This window comes from Pan troglodytes, chromosome 16 (assembly GCF_028858775.2).
Source record: "Pan troglodytes isolate AG18354 chromosome 16, NHGRI_mPanTro3-v2.0_pri, whole genome shotgun sequence".
Lineage (NCBI taxonomy): Eukaryota > Metazoa > Chordata > Mammalia > Primates > Hominidae > Pan > Pan troglodytes.
The window spans coordinates 62,682,926-62,706,903 of NC_072414.2; the positions used below are offsets into that span (position 1 = coordinate 62,682,926).

Sequence of the window (23,978 nt, forward strand, 5' to 3'; positions counted from 1 at the left end):
CCCTTTGTTACTTTAGCAGCCTCTTCTGCTCCCTCCACGATGGGTACATCGCTCCTGTCACACTTGTCTGCTGCTGCCCGCCCCATGAACATGTCTAACCTGCTCCCTCATCAGGGGCTGGGCACCTGCCCTTCCCTCAGCCTGTGAGGCTTCTCCCACAGACCTCCACCCACTCCCTCTTCATCCCTTAATTCTGTTTTGTTTTTCTTCACAGCATCTGCTATGATACTAAATATTCCTTTGCTTATTGTTCATCTCTCACTAAGCTAGGAGTTCCATAAGGGCAGAGACTTCGTACACTACAATATTCCCAGCACTTAGAACAGTAGTTGGCATGTCGTAGATGTTCAGCAGATATCTGTGAACAAACAACTGAGTGAGTCTTACATTTGCAACTATACTGTAGGCTTCTTGAAAACAGAGATTACATGTGCCTTAGTATTAAAAAAAAAAAAAAGTCCTATTTACAGCGTATATTTAGTAAGTGTATTCAATAAATGACGGAAACACAGTAATTAGGAGCAGTGCGTCTTTCTGTTCCTAGTAGAATATTAACTCCTTGTATTCACTTCCATATTTCCTAGAGCACTGAGCAGAGAACAATTCCCATGTTAATATTCAATAATTCTTTTTATTTTAAATATCTATATATTTCAGAAATCATTTTTCTCTGATTCTGTGTGAGATGGCTAGTACAGTCATAGCGGTGTACATTTTTTTTCACTCTACTCACACTTAGGTTATATGAGGCACAGGGAAGAAGGCTGGAACAGTTGCTCCAGATGGAAAAGTGTCAACAGACATGACCCATATATGAACATATTAATTCAGATGGATTGAAAAGGAAAACAAGCTTCAATATAACTTTCATGATAAGTGCAGCAAACCACCACGGCACATGTATACCTATGTAACAAACTGGCACATTCAGCACATGTATCTCAGAACTTAAAGCAAAATTTTTTTTAAATGTAGCTTTCAGATTCAGGTGACAGGTACAAAAATGACACAGGATGATGATCAGAATTGCTCAAGGTACCTGATTACTTTCTCTTCAGGGTTTGCAAATGCTTAGGTTCCTCTCACTAGAGAAAAGCTGAAAGCCTGGAAGGGAACAGTCAGCAGGAGAGGAAAGCTGCCTACACTAGCTTTTGAGCCACGGTACTGTAAACCAACCCTGCTTACTTTAACACAAATAGATTAGCAGAAAACATAAGACATTTCACAAACCGGGATATCAAAACAGGGTTAAATAGTAATTTAATAATAAATGTAGTGCAAAGCATGAATTATTTCAAGTGTTGTTATTCCGTAAAGTCCTCAATTAAATACACACAGAAAAAAAGACTGAAGAAGAAATAAAAACGCTAACAGTGGCATTGAAATCACAATATATAATCAGTTTAGAACTCTGTTTTCTTCATTTCTTAATTACACTGGAAGAATTTTCCCATAACAGTCAATATTTTGTCCTGTTATTAAGGGAGACTGGGGGAAACTGTCTATGATCTGCCAAGCTAAAGTTCATCATTTAGCAAGTCACAATGTCTCCTACTTGAAAAAACTGAATGCTCACGGCCCCAATCAGGAGGCTATCTCTTTCCCACTGGATACCTTCATTGAAACTGAGATCTAATGTGTCTCCAGCTAAGTGATAGTATCTTGATAGGACCTCATGATCTAAGTATCCAGAATCTACACGGGCTTGATTAACTGAGAAGAGAGATAGAACGCATTCAAACTCAGAATAGTTATGCTAACTATTAACTAGTTTTACTAAGCACTTTAAACTATACAATACATATAATTATTTAAAATTAAAATTAATATCTACCTGTTGCAAAGATGGCCCTTTCTTCCAAAGTTCTCTCCCTAAGATTTAGAGAAAAAGAGAAACAACAAAATGGCAGGTTAACTTGGGGTAGGTACGCATTCCCTAACTATACAATTGAGTCAATATTAAATAAATAAACTTTAGAGTTTCCTCTAAAGCTTACAACTTTTTAGTTTTATTTCTAAAATGTATGCTTGAAACAATAATGACATCTCACTTTTGCCTATCAAATTAGCAAAATTTTTATAACAATATTCAAGTGGGTAAGATTAAAGACTAAGGATGGGAGGCAGGTAAAAAATGGGAAATTTATTTAGGCTGGGTATGGTGGCTCACACCTGTAATCCCAGCACTTTGGGAGGCTGGGGCAGGAGGATCACTTGAGGCTAGGAGTTCAAGACCAGCCTGGGCAACATAGCAAGACCCCATCTCTACAAAAAAAATATAAAAAATTAGCTGGCCATGGTGGTACATGCCTGTAGTCCCAGCTACTCATGAGGCTGAGGCGGGAAGATAGCTTGAGCCCAGGAGTTTGAGATTGCAGTGAGCTATGATGGCACCACTATACTCTAGCCTGGGCAACAAAGGGAGACCCCATATCTAAAAAAAAGGAGGGGAAGAAAATTTAAAAAGCTCCTAAATTGGAAGGCAATTTGCCAACATAGACCACAGGCTTAAAGAAATGTGCATGCCCTGAAACTCAGTGATTCAATTTCTAGGAACCGACCCTAAAGGGTAATAAAAATATACTAAAATATTTATGCATAAGGACAGTCACAACCTTTGTGTATTAATGAATAATTATAAATAGCTTAAACACTACATGTAGAAAACTGCTTTATTAAATGAAACTTAAATAAATGGAATCTCATACACCAATAAAAATCATACTATAGAAAAACTATTTTTGAGGGAAAGGCCTTCAAAATAGGTTACATAAAAAAGTAAGCTACAATTCAGATTTACAGGTGAATTCAATTTAATGGGAAAAGACTAGAAGGATATTTCTCAAAATGTTAACAGAGGCTTCTCAGTGGTAATGAGTGACTATTCATTGTGCTTTTCTGTATGTTCCTGTTTTTTTAAAAAAAAAACATAAAAAATCATGGCATAGGCATTTGGTAAATATCAGCTGACTATTTTACATACATGTTTAAACAATGATTCTTTAAAACTTCGTAAGTATAAAAAGTTGGGAGGTTCACCCCTTTTCATCAAAAAAAAAAAAAAAAAGTTAGTAAAACACTTGACTCTTCCTTCTCAGTTCTGAAGTTATTCCAGTGTCTTAGTGTTCACTGGATAAACTAGATTATATATGCAACACACACTGCCTCAAAGCAAGTGACCATAATGTAAGTAAGCAAATCCATGTTGTAGAGGGAGATGAACCAATACTGTTTATCAGTAAGGAATGTTTTGCTTCTTATAAACTGTAGTTCTACTACCTAAGTCTTTTAAAAAGTGGCTCTTTGTTAATGTGGACTTTTCTAGTTACAGAAAACTGCTGATACCTTTGTTGGTATTTTCCGATGCAGTCTTCAACAAGGTTAGAATGTCCAGATTGTCACCAATTCTTGCATAGTAAGAACTATCATGGCCAAGCGCATCCAGCAAGCTTATATCAGCACCATTTTTAATTAAGACTTCTACTGCATCTCTGCAACCATATTCGCAACCTAGCATGAGGGCAGTTCTAAATGGAAAAATGGAAGAGCAAAAGACTGAGAAAACTCCAAGGAAATATTGCAGAAATATTCTGCCCTATTGTTGAACACTGTCTTAGTGTTCACTGGATAAACTAGATTATATATGCAACACACACTGCCTCAAAGCAAGTGACTATAATGTAAGTAAGCAAATCCATGTTGTAGAGGGAGATGAACCAATACTGTTTATCAGTAAGGAATGTTTTGCTTCTTATAAACTGTAGTTCTACTTGAACACTAAGACATGCTCCCTTATTGAAGAATAGACACTACTTTAAGAAGTCATGCCTGTTACAGATATAGATTTTACTTTATATTCATTGCATTTATAAAAACATTTGCTTTGTCTTCTATATCCTTATATCCTTTAATTACTTCTACTACCAAACCAACCTCATTTATTCCACTTCTTCAATGCCCTACACGTAAATAATCACCACAAAAATTTTCCACAACTGATACTGTCACCCCATGTGATCAAAACCCAACTTTTTCAGTCCCTTCATGAACTGAACCACATCATGCAAACCTCCCCTAAGAATCCCTTCTCCTCCAAGAGAAGTATCAGATTCCATTCCTGATGTTCCTGCTTAGAAGAACCTTGATTCTTCTACCTGGAGACCTTCACATCTTCAGACTACAACTAACGCCATGCAACATGGATCATTGCTTTATTCTATTGCAATAGAACCACTGGCACTCAAACATCTCACAGTACATCAGCAAATACTAATCATGCAACAAAATAATTGTCATGAAAATCTAGAAGGACCCTAGAAATTATTTTGTCTAATCCTCTATTTTTTAGGATGGGGCTAACCAACACGTAATGAAATGAAATGACATATCCTATATTTAACTCTGTCTTCAATTGTGAATATTGGATCTCTTAAGGAAACTGACTCTTGCCTTTTCTCTGCTATGTATGCTGTGTTTCTCATATTCAAGCCTTGTCCCCCAACTCCCCTGTAGTTGCTGATAAAGAAATTCTGTACAAAACAAGCATTAACAATGTTTTTGTTATTTAAAAAATGCTACATATAAAACAGGAAAAAAAGAAATATAAAGTATTAGAAACTAAGGTTATAAATTATGTTGAAAACCATCTGCTATTTAGTCTATACAATATACACTGCCCTGCTTCATTGGCTTTTTGTGAATGCCCAATGAAAAAACATAGATAAAGTGCTTTGAAAAATGTGAGAGCTATAAAAAATATAAAGCACTGTATGTAGATCAACCAGATTATCCCTCTGTGATCCTAAAATTAAATTTAACTTTTTTTTTTTTTTGAGACAAGAGTCTCGCTCTGTTGCCAGCGCAGTGGCATGATCTCAGCTCACTGCAACCTCCGCCTCCTGGGTTCAAGGAATTCTCCTGCCTCAGCCTCCTGAGTAGCTGGGATTACAGGCACGCACCACCACATCTAGCTAATTTTTGTATTTTTGGTAGAGATGTGGTTTCGCCATGTTGGCCAGGCTGGTCTTGAACTGCTGACCTCAAGTGATCCACGCCCAGCTGTAAAATTTAATTTTAAAATCCAATTTTCTTCATCATGCTTGGAATCAGATGATAGTATCCACAAAAACAAAGTAATATTAAAAAGCCACTTCTTAATCACGTCTTTTTTTTTTTTTTAAATATTTAAAGAGGTTTATTCTGAGACAAATGTTAGCAACCATGGCCCATGACACAGCCTCAGGAGGTCCTGAGAATGGGTGCCGGAGGTGGTTGAGTTACAACTTGGTTTTATACTTTTTAGGGAGACAAAAGTTACAGGCAAAGGTATAAATCAATACATATAAGGTATACATTGGTTTAGCTCAGAATGTCAGGACATTTCGAAGTAGGGGCTTCCAAGTCAAAGATTTCCTGATTGGGAATTGATTGAAAGCATTAAGCTTTGTCTGGAGAATTGAAGTCAATATAAAGAAATGCTTGAGTTAAGATAAGGGGAGTTGTAGAAGCCAGGGTTCTTTTTTTTTTTTTTTTTTTTTATACTTTAAGTTTTAGGGTACATGTGCACAATGTGCAGGTTAGTTACATATGTATACATGCGTCATGCTGGTGTGCTGCACCCATTAACTCGTCATTTAGCATTAGGTACAGAATTTCCTCCTTTGAGATGCATAAAGAAAACAATTACAGCTATAAAATCTGACAACTAAAGACTATTTTTTATACTTTTATACTTCTAATAAACTACAAACAATAGAATACATGTTTGGAAGAATAAAATTAAGTCAAAAGAAACCAAAATTTTTTACTAGTAACTACAAAAATCCCAGAAATTTTAGTTTAATTTATTTTAATACTTGAATTAAATGGAAGGGGTGTGTTTCAGATACTTTGTGACCATAAACTTCAGAATTGTAATACAACAAGCACCATGATACATTAGACCTACAGACAGAGATAGGGAGAATTCTGGATAGAAATTATTAGAGCACACCAACTAAAATAGTATCAAATACAGAAGCAAAAATAAAGCAAGGGACCTCTGCAGTACAGAAATGGACAGGTTCAGAGTAGGAGATGGCACTGTACCCTGGCAGAGTAAGGAGAGAAAACACCTTGAGAAAATCTATACTGACACATGTCAAGTTCCAGGACACTCAAGAACCACTTTACTCAAAAGATTCACTAATGAAGAAGTAACTACAGATGTACTTTTTAAATTCTTCTCCTATGTATCTTACTTGCACCCATTTCATTAAAGAGTTTTTTAAGCTTAAAGCACCTGGGATGTAATTCCTCTCTCCTTCAGTTCTTTGATCCAAACATAAGGCCTAATCACTGCTTTTATTCACATTAACCCTGTCATCTTCCTCTATTTCCCTCTCCTTCTTTCTTCAGCAGACTCTGAAGAAAACTGACAAGTAGATGTTAATTCCAAGGAAAAGCAAGCCAGGGAAGGGGAGAACCCACAGGAAAGAAAGGCCAAGTCAGAGAACAGAGCTGCTGCTTTGACTTGGCCTTTCCATCCCTGTGTATCCAGCTGGTATCTGGGAGCCATGATAAAAGAATTACCTGTTTTGTTTGTCTCTGGAATTAACATCCGCTCCTCTATCTATCAGCAGTTGACATATTGTTGGCCTACTCATCTGAGTAGCCAGAACAAGTGGTGTCCGCCCGTCCTAAGCAACAGGAAAAATAAAACAGCATTAAGACAACAGATCTCCCAAAATGTAGAAGTTAGAATGCATGAGTTGAAATGAGAATAAACATAAACTAACTTACTACATCTTTGGCATTCACAGAGGCCCCATGGTCACAAAGCAGCTGTATGCTAGAAGGACAATCTGCCATTGCTTTAAGGAACAAAAGAAAATGATAAATGGTGAACATCTGTTGGTAAGACACATGGTGTTTTTCTAGGTCCATATAAGGAATAAGTTCTTCAATTTCTAAATTACCAAGCTTCACATCCTTCACTCTTAGTTTAGCATTATAAGCATCAATTTTTCATCTGAAAATGGATTAGACAAGATTATAAATTGTCTACAATTTATTAGGACCAAGGAATAACGTCAACCTTGTAGAAGACAAGAACACACTACTATTCTAAGGATAAGCACAGACAATAAAAATCAAAGCTAAATTTTGTACTTACAGTATATTTTTAAACATGGCTATAACTGACTTGATCCTTGAAGTGTTGGCTCAGTTTTTTTAAAGAATCATATCCATTTTTTATAGAATAGTCACAGTAAGTAAAGTATGAATCATACAATTCATATTTCTCATAAAAGCAGAGATTGCAATGTCTACCTTTATGCAAAGTAAGGTCATTTTGCTAATAATTATAAAATCACATTATGCTTCTTTGACTAACACTATAGTTCATATTTATATTAGGAAAAATTATTGTTAAATTCATAAAGTAGGATTATGTTTACAATCCCCATGAATTTTTTAAGCCTTATGAGTTGACATAAATTATAAGCACAAAAAGTACTGACAAAGTGAGCATTCTTTTCTTATTGGTGAAATAATAGAATTAAACCAAACATAAGAAAATCAAGTGAATTTTCACTTTTCGTCTCTAATCCAGCAAATCTTTTATATAAAATGTATCATCAGCTTTAAGAAAAAGATAAACTGAACCTGAATACATTAATTCAGGAACTGTAAAATTAGCGACCCTTTAGGTCCAATTATAAATGAGAATTTAAAAATGTAAAGCATAATAAATTCCAGAGTTTACAGATTACTAGATCATGAAGAACCGCTTAAAGCCAAAAAGAGAAAACTGCATACCACCCAGAAATCCTAGACTTTGAGCTAGATGAAGTAAATGAGTTTGTTTATATATCCTCTCCTTTGGGAGTATGTGGGAAGTAGGGGCTTTGGAGATATTTGGAAGGCCAGAGAGTTGAACTGTAGCAGAAAATGCAGTATTTTACCAAAATTTGTTCTCCTCTTCTTCTACTATAGAGTAGGTTTCGGAATATGACTAGTCACCTAGAGAATTTATTTCTGAGCCTCCCTTGCAGATAAATATAGCCAATTGATTTTGCTCCTATCAGTAGAATATGAATGGAGAATAATCTACTACTTCCAAGTCTGAGTTCTAGACTTTGGGCATGTATTCCACTAGGCTCTCTCCTCCTTCCTGCTAGCTAGAATACGGCTACGACCACAACTCTGCTTCGACCTTGCAGTTAAGGAAGATACTCACAGGTAAGTGGAGAAACAAGATAGAAAGAATTCAGTTTTAAAATGACCATGAGTGACCTGTCAATATATATCACTCAACAATTTTTTTAATAAGCAGCTGATATTGGAGTTCTTTTGTTATAGCAACTTAGTTTCCATCCTAGCTAATGCATCTAACTAATAAGTATAAAGATTTCAATTGGTCAAGTTGTACCAGTTTTCAAAGCAGGGATAATAAAATATATGGTTAACTTACAGGGGTCATTGTGAGGCTCAAATGATAATGGAAAAATGCTTTGCAAATACAGTAATACCCTTCTATATTAAAAAAAAGAAATGCATTGTGCGAGAAATTATCATACAAATAAAATACAAAAAGCAAAATTTTTAAAAATTAAGGTATAAAATTTTGAAGGAAATTTGAAGTGTAATATGTCTTCAGTGCAGACCACCTTAATCTACTGCATATATTCCATATACATGAAAAGAGAAAGTAGACTGTTTTTTTTCCTTTGGCCTTATAGTTAAATGTAGGAACATCAGACTTAGCAAGAGGTCAGGCTATCTTACATTCCAAAAATACCTAAATATATAACTTTTTTCAAAGTACTTTCTTTAAGACACGTAAAGAATAATGCAAATAAATTTAGACACACAAGTATAATAAAATCTCTAAAAATCAGTATAAATCTCTTTTAAAATATAGCACATTACAGTGATATGAAATTCAGCACTGACATCTCTAAAGGAAAACAACTACCACCATTAATTAAGAAATTATTATGTGCCAGGCACTACTTATGATTTGATTATATTTATTAATACTACTTATTGCAGTAGTATTATTAACTTCATTTTGCAAATGAGAAAAAAGAGGTTCAGACATGTTAATTAGGTAAACATAGTTTAAGGAAAGTCTTCTTCCCATTTCTCCAATTCCCAAAGATATGAAACACACACACGCACACACATTCTCTCTCTGTTTCTCTCTCTCTCTCTCTCTCACACACACACACACACAGCTTGGAGCTCCTTGTGAGCAGGATTATAGTTTATCTACCTTTGTACCTTTAGTATCTAGCAAGCTGACTGGCCTGTAAATACTGACTGAATGAATCTTTTTAAGCGGTATAATCTAATAAATCTCTAATTTGTGCAAACAGGTTTTTAATATTCTTTGTTTCTCCATGAATTATATAAATATCTATGTGTTAAAACCCTGAAATTAATTCAAATGACTAGACATTTTAACAAATATTTGTATCCAAGGGAAACCACTGCTCACCTGCATCGTGAAGTGCAGTTCTTCCCTGCAGGTCTGCATGCTCAGTGGGACAATTGTACTGTTAAAGTAAAGAAAACTTAGTAAAGTAGGAGAGTTTTATTTTAAAATTAGATATCCAGACTCAGATGAACAGCTGTTATTTAATCTTAAAATATTCCACTTATCAAAGAAGCTAAAGACTATCAGACAATCCATGAAATATTCTGACATGGAACAAATACAGTAACATTATATAACTAAATTAACAATATTTCACCAAACAGGAAACATATGGTACATTATAATGAATGGCATGAAATACAGGAAAATATGTATTGTTTGGGGTTTTTTTTTCCACCAAGAATTAAAACTTGAGATACTGAATCAGAAAAGCAGGTGAGTTCTGCTATGAAACTTAGTGAATATGTTTATAAAAATGTATGACTGAAATATTTGATGGGAACTTTAGCCAACTAGTTAGAATTTTGTGGTTATCTGATTAAAAATGTAATAATATTATGTAGTATAAGTTATCTGTGTTTGAATAGAAATATACAGGTCCTATGTTGTATTACTTTATCTTCCACGATAGTCTAGACAACAGAAAATTCCAACCTTCAGCTATGTCAACAGGAAGGTCAAGCCTTTGTTATTTATTTTTAATACACTGAGTTATGCAACTCAATTCCCTCAGTTTTTGCTCTTTATTGTTCACATTCCTTCACAAATGATGGAAAAAATATGTAAGCTCATAGTCAAAGTTAGTTTACTATTCTCTTTGATCTAAAATTCCAAAAACACATTAAAAGTACATCTATGATTTGTTGTCAAAATAATAAAGCTAAAGTATTAACCACTTCCACTACCTGTAGAAGTTTTTGTAGGCACAATGCATGTCCATACTTAGCAGCCAGGTGAAGAGCATTTCTCCCTATAAATAATTTAAGATACATGTGAAGGATTATTTTCTTCATATGTAAATTGAGGACTTTTATAGAAATATGATTCTTTTTTCCCAAAACTAGTTGACAACATACTTAATCTGTAAGTATACTTTCAGTTTCCAAAGATGTTTCATCTAGCTTGATATTTTAGTAAGAGATGATATACGTACCAAAACAATGAAGGTAGAAAGAAAAACTAATTATAGAAATCTATAACAAGCAGGAACTTTGTTGTATTCACTACTACATCCCCAGCATGTAGAACAGTCCCTAAAACACAGCAGATAATTAAATACTGGCACAGAGAAAAGGGAAAGGAGAGAAAGACAATGAGGAAAGAAGAGAGAGAAAGAAATACCAAGATTTCACATTACATATCCAAATAGGCAGTGTGGACACTGAAAAATTGAGAAAGTTAAGAAGCGTAAGGCATAGAAAGGGTATTCCTTAACTGATTTTTCATGCTTTGGCTAAAATTCAAAGTTTATTATGTAATTCTATCTCTGAAAATCAGACAACTCATGCAAATATAATTTGTATAAAATGTGCGTTTTAAAGGAAATGCCAAAGGGGGTAGGGAGGAGAGGTTACCAGGTAATCTGAAAGGTTAATTCTGAATACCAGAAAAGAAACTTGTAGGAACTATCTACCTCCAAACCCTATTTTTCCTAATTATATTTCTTTATACAAACACCTCTTGGATGGTGAAAGATATAAGGATTTAACCAGGCTATTCCAACTTCTAACATTTAATGCTCTTAATTTCCCTCTAATCTCACAAACTTCTTTTCTTTTCAATTTATTCTTTTAGAGACAAGGTTTCACTCTGTCACGCAGGCTAGTGTGCAGCCTCATAGCTCAGTACAGCCTCGAATGCCTGGGCTCAAGCGATCCTCACAGCTCAGCTTCCAGAGTAACAGGGACGGACTATAGGCTCGTGCCACCATGTGGAGCTAATTTGTTTAATTTTGTGTAGAGACAGGGTCTCACTGTATTGCCCAAAGTGGTCTTGAACGCCTGGCCTCAAGCAATCCTGCTGCTTTGGTCTCCCAAAGTAATAGGATTACAAGCATGAGACATCACACCTGGCCACAAACTTCTTAAAATATAATTTGGGGGCCGGACACTGTGGCTCACATCTGTAATCCCAGCACTTTGAGAGGCCTAGGCAGGTGTATTGCTTGAGCCTGGGAGTTGAGACCAGCGTGGGCAACATAGTGAAATCCCATCTCTACAAAACATATAAAAATTAGTCAGGTGTGGTGGTGTATGCCTGTAGTCCCAGCTACTCAAGAAGGCTGAGGGTAGAGGATCACTTAAGCACAGGAGGTCAAGGCTGCAGTAGCCATGATTATGCCACCACACTCTAGCCTAAGTGACAGAGCGAAATCCTGTCAGAAAAAAACAAAAACAAAAACACCATAATTTGATTTCACAAGTAGACCTTTTTGCTAGAAGAGTAATTTATGTTTTATTCATCTTGGAGGGATAAATAAATTGGCTTTCAACTCTCTGGTCACTTCCATGTAGCTGACTAACCAGGTTGCAGAACAAAACATAGTGAGTCCAGGTCTTTCAGGTTTTTCAATAAGTACAGATACAATACATTCAACCACACCCAAACATCCTCTAATTACAAGTCAATCAGATGTGATCATTTCAAATTTCAATTTGCTCCTGTTCATGGACAAGTGTCCCAGAAACATTTCACATTGTGAAAAGTGACTAAAATAACTGTCATTTACATGTAAAGTAAGAGATAGCATGGAGTGGAGATGGTAGGGTTAGGCACAGTGGCAACAGTACCTGGTGTTCAACAAAATGCTACAGAAACTTGGTCACATAAAAATGTCAGATCAGGGATAAGGAAATATCAAATCTAGCCACTTGAGATACGGCAGCAAAAAATCAAGGAAACACCAGATCTAAAGCATACCAACATAAATTACAACACAGGTGCATACCTGGTAAGACCTAAGTAACAAATATCTCAAAACTGCACTAATTTGAAATCTGGTCATTTTAAATACACTTTAATATTAAACAGCACTTAAGATAATACACATAAAGATGTGTATTCACATTGTTCAAATATCTACATCTGGATTATAACAGACATTATAGCAATTGAGAAAAGACCCTTGTATTCAATAAAGGACAACTCTAGGGACAAACATTATAAAACCTATCAAATGAAAATATAAATAGCAGCAAAAACAAAAGACAGAAGAGTTAAACACGGTATGTTGGGGTGCAATATATGAAATAATGTCTGCTGAGCTTGGGGAAGCATTTGAGCTTGATCTGCAAAGAAAGAAGGCAAGCAGAAGTCACTAGATTAGCCACTAGGCAAAATGTCCAGAGCAGAAAGAATACAGACAAAAACAAGAAAGATACCGGTTTGAATTGGAATCCACACAATAAATAAAGTCTTAAGAGCTCTGAAGAGGTAAGGTTAGTCCAAAATTTCTAAAAATAAATATTCTTCTACATCAATGGAAAGCATATATAAGCAATAAACACATTTCTTTGTTCACTCAAAGGTAGCAGATAAATTGAATTTGGTCTTCTTAGAATCTGATGTATTCTTAAGTAAAGATTTACCTCACTAATTCAATTGTGATCTGTCTCCCTCTCCCTCCCTTCCATTTCTAAACACAATGCTGGGTAAAAGTAATGTATTTATTTGCCCCTACATGGAATCACAGGATAAAAAACTGTAAAAACTAACAAACAAAAGCCTTTTAGTTCTGGGTCAACTCCTGTATTTAATAGAAAAACAAAGTATAACTGCAAACAACTAAGCTGTCAACAGTCCCAGAGAAGTGAGAATGTTTATCCTGATAGATAGAAAACTAGCACTCTCATGGAACAAAAGAGATAGTTATATTCAAATACTTAAAGGTCTACATTTGATGTACAAACTTCTTTGATGTACAAACCTTTGTTGTAAGATTTTAAAGGACAGACAAAGGTACAAATAAGTGTAAGCAGAAAACTGAGTGAGAAATATATTTCAATTCTCTATAAAAAATGATTTTTTTATAAATATAGCTAGGCACAGAATGGGTTCCTTATGAGGCATAATGGTTAAGAATACAGATTCTGACTGCGACTTAGCTACTGAAGGGCCTTGGGCCAAATTATTTAACAGCTCAGGGCCTCAGAACTTCTCTGGGTTCTGAGAGAATAAAATGAATGAGAATAAAATGAATGGGTAAAGTGCTTAGAAGAATAGCTATTAAATGTTATATACATGTCAGCTATTCTTGTTATTATTGTTGTCCTTGATGATAATGCTGTTAGGTGGCAGTTAGTTCTCCATCACAAGAAACATCCAACCAAATGCCAAATGGTCCCTAATGGTTCTTCAAAATCTGAGATTCTAGGATTCTGTAACACTACTAGGACCTGCACTAGAATTCAGGTCTCCAACTGCTCGTCAGTAAAGCAATCCTTTCTCCTAAATTCCCTATACTTGACCTCTCCCACAATACCTCAGAAGTAAACTCTTTCTCAACTATTTTAAAAACAGAAAATTGAGGACATCTCTCTTTATATCACATTTAGGTCTGAATAAAAATGTTAGCAGTGGACAATGTTTGTTTTCGCTTTATGTTTTATAATTAACTATGGAGGCAAACATACCTGCAGTGTCACTGGTTGTAATATCAACTCCATGTATAAGGATGACATTCAAACACTCAAGATTCCCCTTTGAGGCCACAACATGGAAGCTAAACAAAAAAAAAAATATATTTGTTGTGCTAAGGAAACAACCAAAGGTCACCTTAAATGCTACATTAATGTCACCCTTTTTCAACACACACACACGCACACAAACACACACACATTTTAAAGGCTACATTAGAACACCTATATATTTAATTAAAGTTAAAAAAAGAAACCTATCTCATTTACATAAGGGGCCAATACTTTCTAAAAAATACCTGCTTAGAACCAATGAAATATACTAATGTGCAAAAGCCTTAATAAGAGAAAATTTATACTATAATATCATTAACTCTAAAGTTTATAGCAAAAGCATTGCTGCTTGGATCTTAATAAATGCACTGAAAATTTTCTATCAGATTATTTTATTTAGTTTCAAATAGTTTCATTATTTTATTTAGTTCAGCAGAATGCTGAGGCCAAAGACAGATCCAAACACTTACCTCTTCTCTTTAGAATTATCAAACTAAACCTGCTTAGAAAAGCCTTCAAAACAGCAAGCTAAACTACCCTTAAAATCACAAAAGAATCAGCGCCTTCTTCCCAAACATTACCAACTACCAACTAATTCTTCCTTTTGTTCAAAGGCCTGGGCTTGTATGATTGGCTGAAGTTTCACATGAACAGGAATAACTGAGTAAGTTTCCTAATAAGGCAAGTTAAAGTTAAAAAACTAACTTTAAGCCATCAAGTATTCAAAATGCTAGTTAACAATATTTCATTATTTATTTAGTCATCTAATATTTTATTAATCAACAAACATTATAGAAATATTTTGTGTGCAATGAGAACTGACATTCTGTAAACCTATGAATTATGCTGAGTTTAACAAAAAGAACTGCCACTGACATTGAATATTACTCTACAAATCCAAACAGGTAAATACAATAGTTGCTGGCAAAGGATGTCGAACTCAAGTAGAAATAGAACTGAGGCCTTAAGTAAGTGCAATAACCATTCTAGAGATGCCAGGAAACAAAAAATGTGAAAGTGCTCAGCAGGTGCCAGGATACAGATACACTCTTGTAGCCCACTCTCAGCAGAGGTCTTCCCTGACCACACCATTAAAATTTTTTACATTTTCCCATTCACCAAAACCTTAGTACTCCTAGTTCCCCCAATCCCTGCCTTTATTATTCTATATAGGATTTAATATTTTGTAATAGAATAAATTCATTACTTTATTCTTTATAGTCTATCAATCTCTTCCCACTCAACTACAAACTCAATGAAAGCAGGGATTTTTGTCTAGTTTTGCTTCCTATTACATCCCCCGAACCAATAACAGTGCCAGTCAAATGACAAACCCTCAAATATTTGAATATCTGCATGCTTGGAGACAAAATCTGAAGATAGCTTACAAATTCGTTTCCAGATATTACAAGACTCAGTCTTGCGACGCTATTAGTATTACGATGGATATAAATGCAAACTATAGACAAAGCACTACCAAGTAAAGCAGGTTTGTGTACAATCCGAATTAGAAAGCTGTTTCTGGTAAAAGGAATATAGTATTCTTAAGAGTCAGGTAAGTTCTCCTTCTACTAAATTAAATCGCTATAAGGCTGAGTATCTCTGCCTTATAATCTCTCTGCCACAATGAAACTGGGAATTATACTATGCAATGCACCATTAGAACCTTTTGAAGAATGCTAATTTCCTTTAGCAAAGGTAGTCTCCCAACAATCTTAGAGATATCATTGTTTTGTTGTTTGCTTGTTTTCATTTCTTAGCTCACAAAATGTGGAAGACCTCTTTCTTCAAAAGAGGTCAACATTATAATGATGATGTACAAAAGGGCAGAAATCACAACAAATCTACAATGCATTAGTAATGCTGATGTGCTATAAATAGATGTGCTTTGGAAAGAAGATACATCAATCATTAAAACATGCAAAGAATTGTATAGGAAATATGAAAAATTGCTTTATAAAAAATACTATTTTGCAATTTAAAAATCAACTCTATGTTTTCTTCCTTTAAAAACAAGACATGGACTTCTATAACAGGAGATATATGTAACCTGGACAAATGTTACTACTGAGGACAACTAGAAAAGCTGCAAAAAATATGAGACATATGCTTAAAGGTGTCAGTGAGCTAACAAAATAGTAAAAAGTTACTAGGCCAAGATGCAAGGTAGGAAGAAGGCCCAGAGAAGTGAGCTTAGTATTTCAGGCCACTTTTTCCCTGGGAACATTTGCTGATTCCAGAGAAACAGGAGACTGAACAGCACTTTGACAGCCTTGAGGAAATGGGGAGACACAAACTGGAGTCCACTGTTCTCCAAGTAGCAATGGAATCCTTGGTGAACCTTCCCCAACTTGGATTGGGCCCTGGAAGGGCTGTACCTTAGGAGAGAGGCGAACGGAAAGAAAACAGATCCTTGTGGTAACTATGGCTAGGCTTCAAATATTTCATTTTTGAAACCAAATTGAGCTCAAGAAGCACATGTTCTTTTGTCTTAAATTTAGAAATAAATTTCAAAATTAAAAACAATCATTTGAAACAAATTGTTTTTGTAATTGTAAATACAGAAAATAATTTGTAACATGTCCCACACTTGACTAAATACAACATGCTTTAATTAAGAATACAGTTTGTGTGTGAGTAAAAAAAGGGAAATACTTTATTCTATGAATCCTAGAAAGAATTCTACTCTTGGCTGGGCACAGTGGGTCACGCCTGTAATCCCAGTACTTTGGGAGGCTGAGGTGGGCAGATCACCAGAGGTTGGGAGTCCAAGACCAGCCTGACCAACATGAAGAAACCCCGTTTCTGCTAAAAATACAAAATTAGCCAGGGGTGGTGGTGCATTCCTGCAATCCCAGCTACTCAGGAGGCTGAGGCAGGAGAATCGCTTGAACCCGGGAGACAGAGGTTGCAGTGAGCCAAGATTGTGCCATTGCACAACCAGCCTGGGCAACAAGAGCGAAACTCTGTCTCAAAAAAAAAAAAAAAAAAATCTACTCTCTATGATGAAAACTTCAAGACTAACACTCCTCAAATAGTTCAAAAACTAAAGTTCACAGTTCATCAAATTACACCATTATAACTGACTATTTAATGTCACTCAAAATTGAACCTTATATCAAGAACTCCAAACAAAAACTCAAGCCACCAGTCACTCAAAACATTCAAAGTATGAATGGGCAGAACTGATTTCAGTGATATAGGTTTCACTGAAAAGTTCCATCCCAAAAAAGATTCACTTCATCTTTTAACATCTTAGCATTTGAGAAAAAAGAAACATGAAGAGCAATATCACTTTTGGATATTAAATTTTCACAATTTATGCTGTGAGCCCTATAAATAGCTTAAAATTCAGTAATGGGGCAAGATTCAAAATAACCAGTGTTTCCATAGCTATCAAACTGCTACTTGATAAAAGTGAAACATTATGAACTTGAAACCTTTCCAACTTTATTGCTCTTAAAAACTACTTAATTTATAGTCCTGCTGTTATCTTTACTATATTTAATATCTAAGCATTCCAAGGCAGTGACCCATATCACACATTAACTATTCACTTCCTAATATTCATTTCTATATTTAGTATCTGGTTTCCAGTTATAATATTCTGAATAAATTCATGCAAGTAAAGACTGAGAAGAATTTTAGGAAATGAGACTTTTCACCTCTAACTTTGAAAGGGTTCCCAGATAAGGTTTTAAATGCTATAAGTATAGAGGGTCATAACAGGGACTAGATCTACCCTTTAACCCAACTGCTCCCCACCTACAACAAGGAGGAAAATAATGAAGATTTGAGACGGGGAAGGGGAGAAGACAGACACATCGTTCATAAGCATATATACAAGCCAACAGTTCTCCTCAGTAACAAAAAAACAAAAGGGTGGGATTATTACCTGTATCTCCCTAAGCCACGGTAGTTATCCTGCCTCCTTTCTGCTCTAAGCATTCTCATTTAAGTGAATTACCCAAGTATAAAAATGGATTGGGGGTTGGGAGAAAAGACAGGGTAATTTACAGAACTCTTCGAAGACACAAAGCTTGGGTTCACATTCCAGCTCTGTGACTTTACCTGAAATGAGACCAAAGTATTTAACCTCTGTAAACTTTTTCCCACTTCTTTTATCAGGCTGCTTCAAAGAGCAAATATGATAAGGAATATAAAAAGGCTTATAATGAAAATGCACCAAATAACCACAGGCTGTGGTTTGCCACTGGGCCTAAACAATTCTAGACCACTGGATAGTATTCTAGTGTTCTCTCTCTAGACTGGAAATATTTTAAATTGAGAACAATTATTAGTTTGTTTGAAAGATTTTATAGTGCAGGTTTTGGCAGAATTTCTTAATAAGTAAGTTGATAACTACAATTCACAAGTTTCATTTGTATCCCAAGACTATCCAAATTCCCTTCAGACATGCTTTTATCATCAATAATACTTACACAGATCTGCCTTCCACATCTAGTTTGCCTGGATTGACCCCCTTTTTAGCAAGGATTGAGGACACTTTTTCTACATCCCCCCTTTCTGCTGCTTTCATCAATCGGTCATCATATTTATTCCAATCTGCTGCATGCTACAAAAAGGAAAAAAAAAGTAAATATGGCATACTACATTAGTTAAGATTTTCTAAAGAAAGAAAAAAGAGAGAAAGGAAAGCAGTACTGCATAATACATCACTTATTTTCCAGTTGCATTCCAAATTTCCTTCTCCCTTCTGTGCTAACTTCATTAGGAGAGCAGAGTTATAAAATCTTCCCAAAACACATGATATACAAGAAACATTTAAAATTATACTTTTGAGGGAAAGCATGTTTCTTTTGTTCTCTGTCCAGTTCTCTTTGCCTTTGAGGCAAAAAAGGAAATCAATAACTACTGAACACCTACCCTGTACCAGGCACTAAAGTCCCAATCAACCCTAGTAAACTAAAATTATCATCTCCATTTAGCAGATAAGAAAAGCCAAGGCCCCAGAGACAGTAAATGTCTTAAGTGTTCAAAAGCCCAACCATGACTTCTATAGTTCCAAAATCAGTGTGCTTTTCCCATACCCTTTCAGATTTCAAATCACACTTTTAGATTTGGCTCTGGTTACATAGCTCCTAGGACTCTTAGATGCAGTGGAATTCTACATACATTTTAAGAAACTACCCACCCCCCAACACAGACATTTATTTAAAAAGTACTGTTGGAAATATATTTATTGAGGCAAATTTTATATATATATATATATACACACACACACACACACATTCTATAGAGAAAGCAATTCATTATGTTTATATATTAGAATAAAATTAAACTTTTACATAGAAAAAACTAAAAATGACAGACTCTAAAGTATTAACTGCTTAACATCTAAAAATATTAAGATTACAGGTTACTTTCATTTTCTCCCTTTTTACATTCCACATGTATTGTTTTTATAAAAAATAGGTTTTTTATTTTAATAAAAATTCTGTGTATGTGTATTTAGATTAAAGGTGGGGGTTTTAAGAAGGATGTCTCATATAACATACATTTTAATCGTATCAAGGTTACCTCTAACTTTAGAGAAAATACATTCAAGGTATTCTGAAGCCAATAACCTAGATCTTTTCTCAATAAGCATAAATGTCAGAAGATAGAACTAAAATACATGTTACTTAAACAGGTGAGATTTTAGCCTTTTAAAATATTATACCAATTTACTAGTAAATTCTGTGCTAAATCCAGTATTATTTCTAGAACAAAAAAAAATCTGGATATTTTTCACTTAACTTACAAAATGAATCCTATGGCCACAAATACCCTAACAAATCTGAGAAAAAAACTGAATCACCTGTATATCCTCTAAATGTTTGATCAATATAATTTTATATCTACTATTCCCTATAAACCAAAAAAGAAAAGTTAAAAAAAAATCACCATCACTAACTTTCTTGTTAAACAAGTAATGTAAAATTAAATACTTGATGTAGAAAATGAATATGAAAACTGAATATGAAAAAAAGACAAATACATTAAAATTTTAACTCACTTCTGAAATTTAATATTTTAATGGAACCTGGTTCAAGTACCTACACAGATTTCAGAATTGTCTCTAAATTACTTAAATTTGGTGATGAACCTACTTCCTCCTAACTTCAAAAGTTTAAACTGCCAACTATGAGTACAGAATAACCCTACCTATGGGCTCCAAGTCTAAGCTACATTTTACGCGTCACCTTTCTTAAGCTTTAAAACAAAAACAAAACAGTTTACTGACTCTAATTTGGGGAGTGGTCGTGGACATAAGCTTACAAGACATTGTGTTTTCAAATGCCTAAAGGATTAAATCATGTTTAACACACAAATGCTTGTTCTAGATTTGATTAGTCTATCCTTACAATTAAAACAATCTCCAGTTTATTTCCAAGTAAACTTGCTGGTGGAAAAAAGAGCCATTTAAATCACCACAAAGTTGTAAAAATCAAAAAATAAGGCTTTCTTTAAAGATAATTAAATGTGATTAAAGTCTCACATTATCATATGATTTTCAGTTCTACACCAAGCACCATTTTCAGCTCTGATTCACTGTCAGTTAACAGTAACACTGTACAATTATTAAGATTTTATCATGTGCTTTTTAAACCCAGAGAAAGAAAGAACTTTTGTTTACTATTACTAACCCCAATCTGCTAATCAACTTAATCAAGAAGAAAATAATAAAGCAAACCAAATTAATAAAACAGTAGTGCATTTTAAAAGAACACAGTTCAGAAAGTCTAACCAAGAATCTTTTGTTACACTAGACTACTGGGATACCTACTCTGTTCTTAGGAGTACAAGAAAACCAACAGTTCATCATAGACAGGATTTAGTTTCTTGTTGCTAATGGCAAACTACTTTGCATTAAGTTACAAATCTCTGTAAGCTCACAAAGCAAACTCTCAGACAAACTCCTGACAAGTGACTCAGTCCCTCACATGCTGTGCTACACTTAGCTTGGATCTCTAACGATATTTTCTTCGTCTTCAGGATCCTTCTCCGCCTTCATAACGCTCGAATATTATCTTCCTTGCAATGCAGAACTTAAGAGCAGCCCCAAGTCAGGTACAGTAACTCTATCTATTTCTTATTCTTTAGAAGCTAGCTATCTTTCAAAGTTGTCCCTTTGAGGGACCCCACTGGAAAACTTGAACAGCACTCTGCATCCTGCTGCCTCAACACTGCAACACAGACGCTGCAGTGCATGATAAAACTGTCCACATCCGAATTGTCCGGTAAACAGCGTGGAGCCTGTCTCCCATTGGTTGAGTTCTATTTTAGATTCCATAGGACTTGACAGCTGAATGATAGAAAGGAGCAGCTAAGAATATATTGTAAATGCATGCTTTTCCTCTGAGTAATAAATTTCAGGTCTACTGGGGAAAATGACTCAAACATATTGTAAAACATGCTTATTATATAAAAACAAATTGTGTGACATAATGACAACATTTTAAGAGACAAATTTGGTTATTCCACAGAACAATATTTAAAACCAGTTTCAGTCTTAGGATCATCTAACATGAAGTTATAATAGCCCTGACAAACAGAATATAAAATTCTATTTTAAGCAAACGTGTCACATTTTAATTTAAGGAAACGCACACACAGTAACACTTTCAAATTTTCTCCATTTTATTTTGTACCCCTATCAGTCTCTCTGCATACAACCAGGTTTCAGCTTACAACTGCTGCCAGTCTGTCTCCTAGCATGTTAAATGAGAAGAGCCAGAGGCACTGCCAAAACATTAAATAGAATACATCGTGATGAATACTTTTCAACAAATTTTAAATTTAACTCTGTACTTTTAGTTTCCAAGTTTAGCACCCTGCCTAATATAACAAGTAAATATTTTATCAGTGAAAAGTCAAATTACCTGGATTCACTGGATTAAAAAAAAAAACTGGTTAAACACTAAAGGAGGCAAATACACATTAAACAACGAGCTAGACTATTAAAAAAATATCCATTTGGGGACAAAGCAGATAACTTCTCTGCATTCTCTACAATAGCATACTTGTATCAACATTTCTTACATTACCAAGGCCGGTGCAAATTCAGGGTGGTTTTTTTGTGGTGGTGGTTGTTGTTGTTTTTTAACCATGTTCTCATTACCACAATAGCATGAGAATAATTTACACTTCCTCTAAAAAGACACATTTGTGAAAATTGTTTCATGGGAATGCAAAACATTCCAACACAAGTGTTTACAGGAAGGAAGTAGCTGCTATATTATAGATCATGCTGCCAGTTAAAAATTCTGCTATGTACCTCCACAAGAAATCTGTTTCCTACTAAATTTACAACATTAGGCCCATATTCTAATTATAAAATATATAAGGGTCATATACCATATCTCATTTTTGAAACAATGATTATTTTTTCCCCCAAACCACGAGATATCACAATGGATTCATTTGGCTAAACCCAGAGACTCCGCCCAGTCTATGTCACCATTCTTTGAGGAAATCTGTGTTAGAACTCAGACCTTGTCCTTTGGGTAACAAAGCAAGCACATTCTTTCTAGAAATAGGACAGCAAAGGTGAAGGAAGAGGGAAAACAGTAACAAATAACTAAAGCCATATAAGGAGCGGCCCATGCTCAGGAGATAGGATTGTGTGTCCTAGTATTATGGATGTCCTGAGCTGCCTGCCACCTCCCCAGCCTCTGTGGCTTAATCTTCTGTGCCTGCTTTCACACCTTCCTTCATAGCTATTTCCCAAGAGCCCTACGCAAATTCCCACCTTTGCTGTCCCCTGTACCTATAAGGTTCTTCCCTCCCCTACTTTCAGCTTCTTCTCCAATGTCACTTCCTCAGAGAGGGCTTCTCAGACCTCTGCATCTAAACGGCCCCGTGTCCCACTCTACCCCACCACTCTTTATCCTTGCACCGTTTTACTTTTCTGCAGGGAGCTCATCAGTATCTGCCATTACATCAGATGTTTATCTGTTTATTAGCTTACTGCCTGTCTCCTCAGCTCCCCTCTAATTTGACTATATCTAAGGTTTCTTCTGTGTCTGGTTTGAAACTATAAAACTAATTTTTCAATAAGTAACTTGGTAGTCAGTCACTAGATTCTCACCCATCTTAAGAACCAGAATCCACATCTGCTTCATGAATCCTCTTTCCTCTTGGACTAAATTGTTAAATAGGCTAGATCTGTAACACATATTTACCAGCAACATTGTTCCCCAGTAAACTATCCACATTCAGATAACAAATATCTATTGACCTGAGATGAGGGCAGTTAGCCCATGAGTGGTTCAGCTGATTGCAACTGAGCAAACAGATCCTACTGCTCATGGTCGATAAAAGATCCTTCTTCACACATACTCCTGCATATCCCACACCGCAAGTCTTTCTTTACCAGCCTACAAATCCACTGGACTCCTCAAAAAGCACTTTAGTTAAAACACATGTTCTTCAGAATTTTGCCTGACTCAAAAGTCTACCTGCTGTATGTATACTAGTGGGATAATTTATTTATACTTTCTAGGCACCAGTGCTCTCAACTACAAAGCAAGGATAACAATAGAGAACCTATATGTGTAAAATCAAATAGCTAATAGATATGAATGATCTCAGCACCATGCATGGTAGATGTTTATGCCCAAAAATGGTAGGCACTGGCGAGAGTCACAGGTGCTCCTGCTCCTGGGTCAGAGTTACTCTTAAAAGAAAAACTTCAGCTGAATTAAATTTAAAGTTGTTTAATTGAGCAATGAACCATTCAGAAATCAGGCAGCCCACAAAATCACAGCAGATTCAGAGAGACCCCAGGGATGCCTTGTGGTCAGAACAAATTTATAGATTAAAAAGGGAAGTGATGTGTAGAAATCAGAAGGGAGGTACAG

The 23,978-nt window shown here is 35.2% G+C and overlaps 1 protein-coding gene across 6 annotated transcripts in view; it reads right to left on the reverse strand.

Moving 5' to 3' along the window:
• The window catches only part of UACA (uveal autoantigen with coiled-coil domains and ankyrin repeats), a 102,139-nt gene that overhangs the window by 24,021 nt on the left and 54,140 nt on the right, over positions 1 to 23,978 (reverse strand). For 2 of the 6 annotated variants that reach the window (XM_001174957.6, XM_063795222.1), the window contains 8 exons: positions 18,555 to 18,688; positions 14,056 to 14,144; positions 10,330 to 10,394; positions 9,485 to 9,542; positions 6,781 to 6,851; positions 6,571 to 6,677; positions 3,346 to 3,527; positions 1,835 to 1,872 (listed from right to left, as the gene is read on the reverse strand). In XM_001174957.6, coding sequence (XP_001174957.1) covers positions 1,835 to 1,872; positions 3,346 to 3,527; positions 6,571 to 6,677; positions 6,781 to 6,851; positions 9,485 to 9,542; positions 10,330 to 10,394; positions 14,056 to 14,144; positions 18,555 to 18,688 — 744 coding nt within the window. Of the gene's footprint in view, positions 1 to 1,834; positions 1,873 to 3,345; positions 3,528 to 6,570; positions 6,678 to 6,780; positions 6,852 to 9,484; positions 9,543 to 10,329; positions 10,395 to 14,055; positions 14,146 to 18,554; positions 18,689 to 20,902; positions 21,385 to 23,978 lie in introns of those variants that run through there. The other 4 variants (XM_001174955.6, XM_063795223.1, XM_063795224.1 and 1 more) reach the window with 4 other exon arrangements.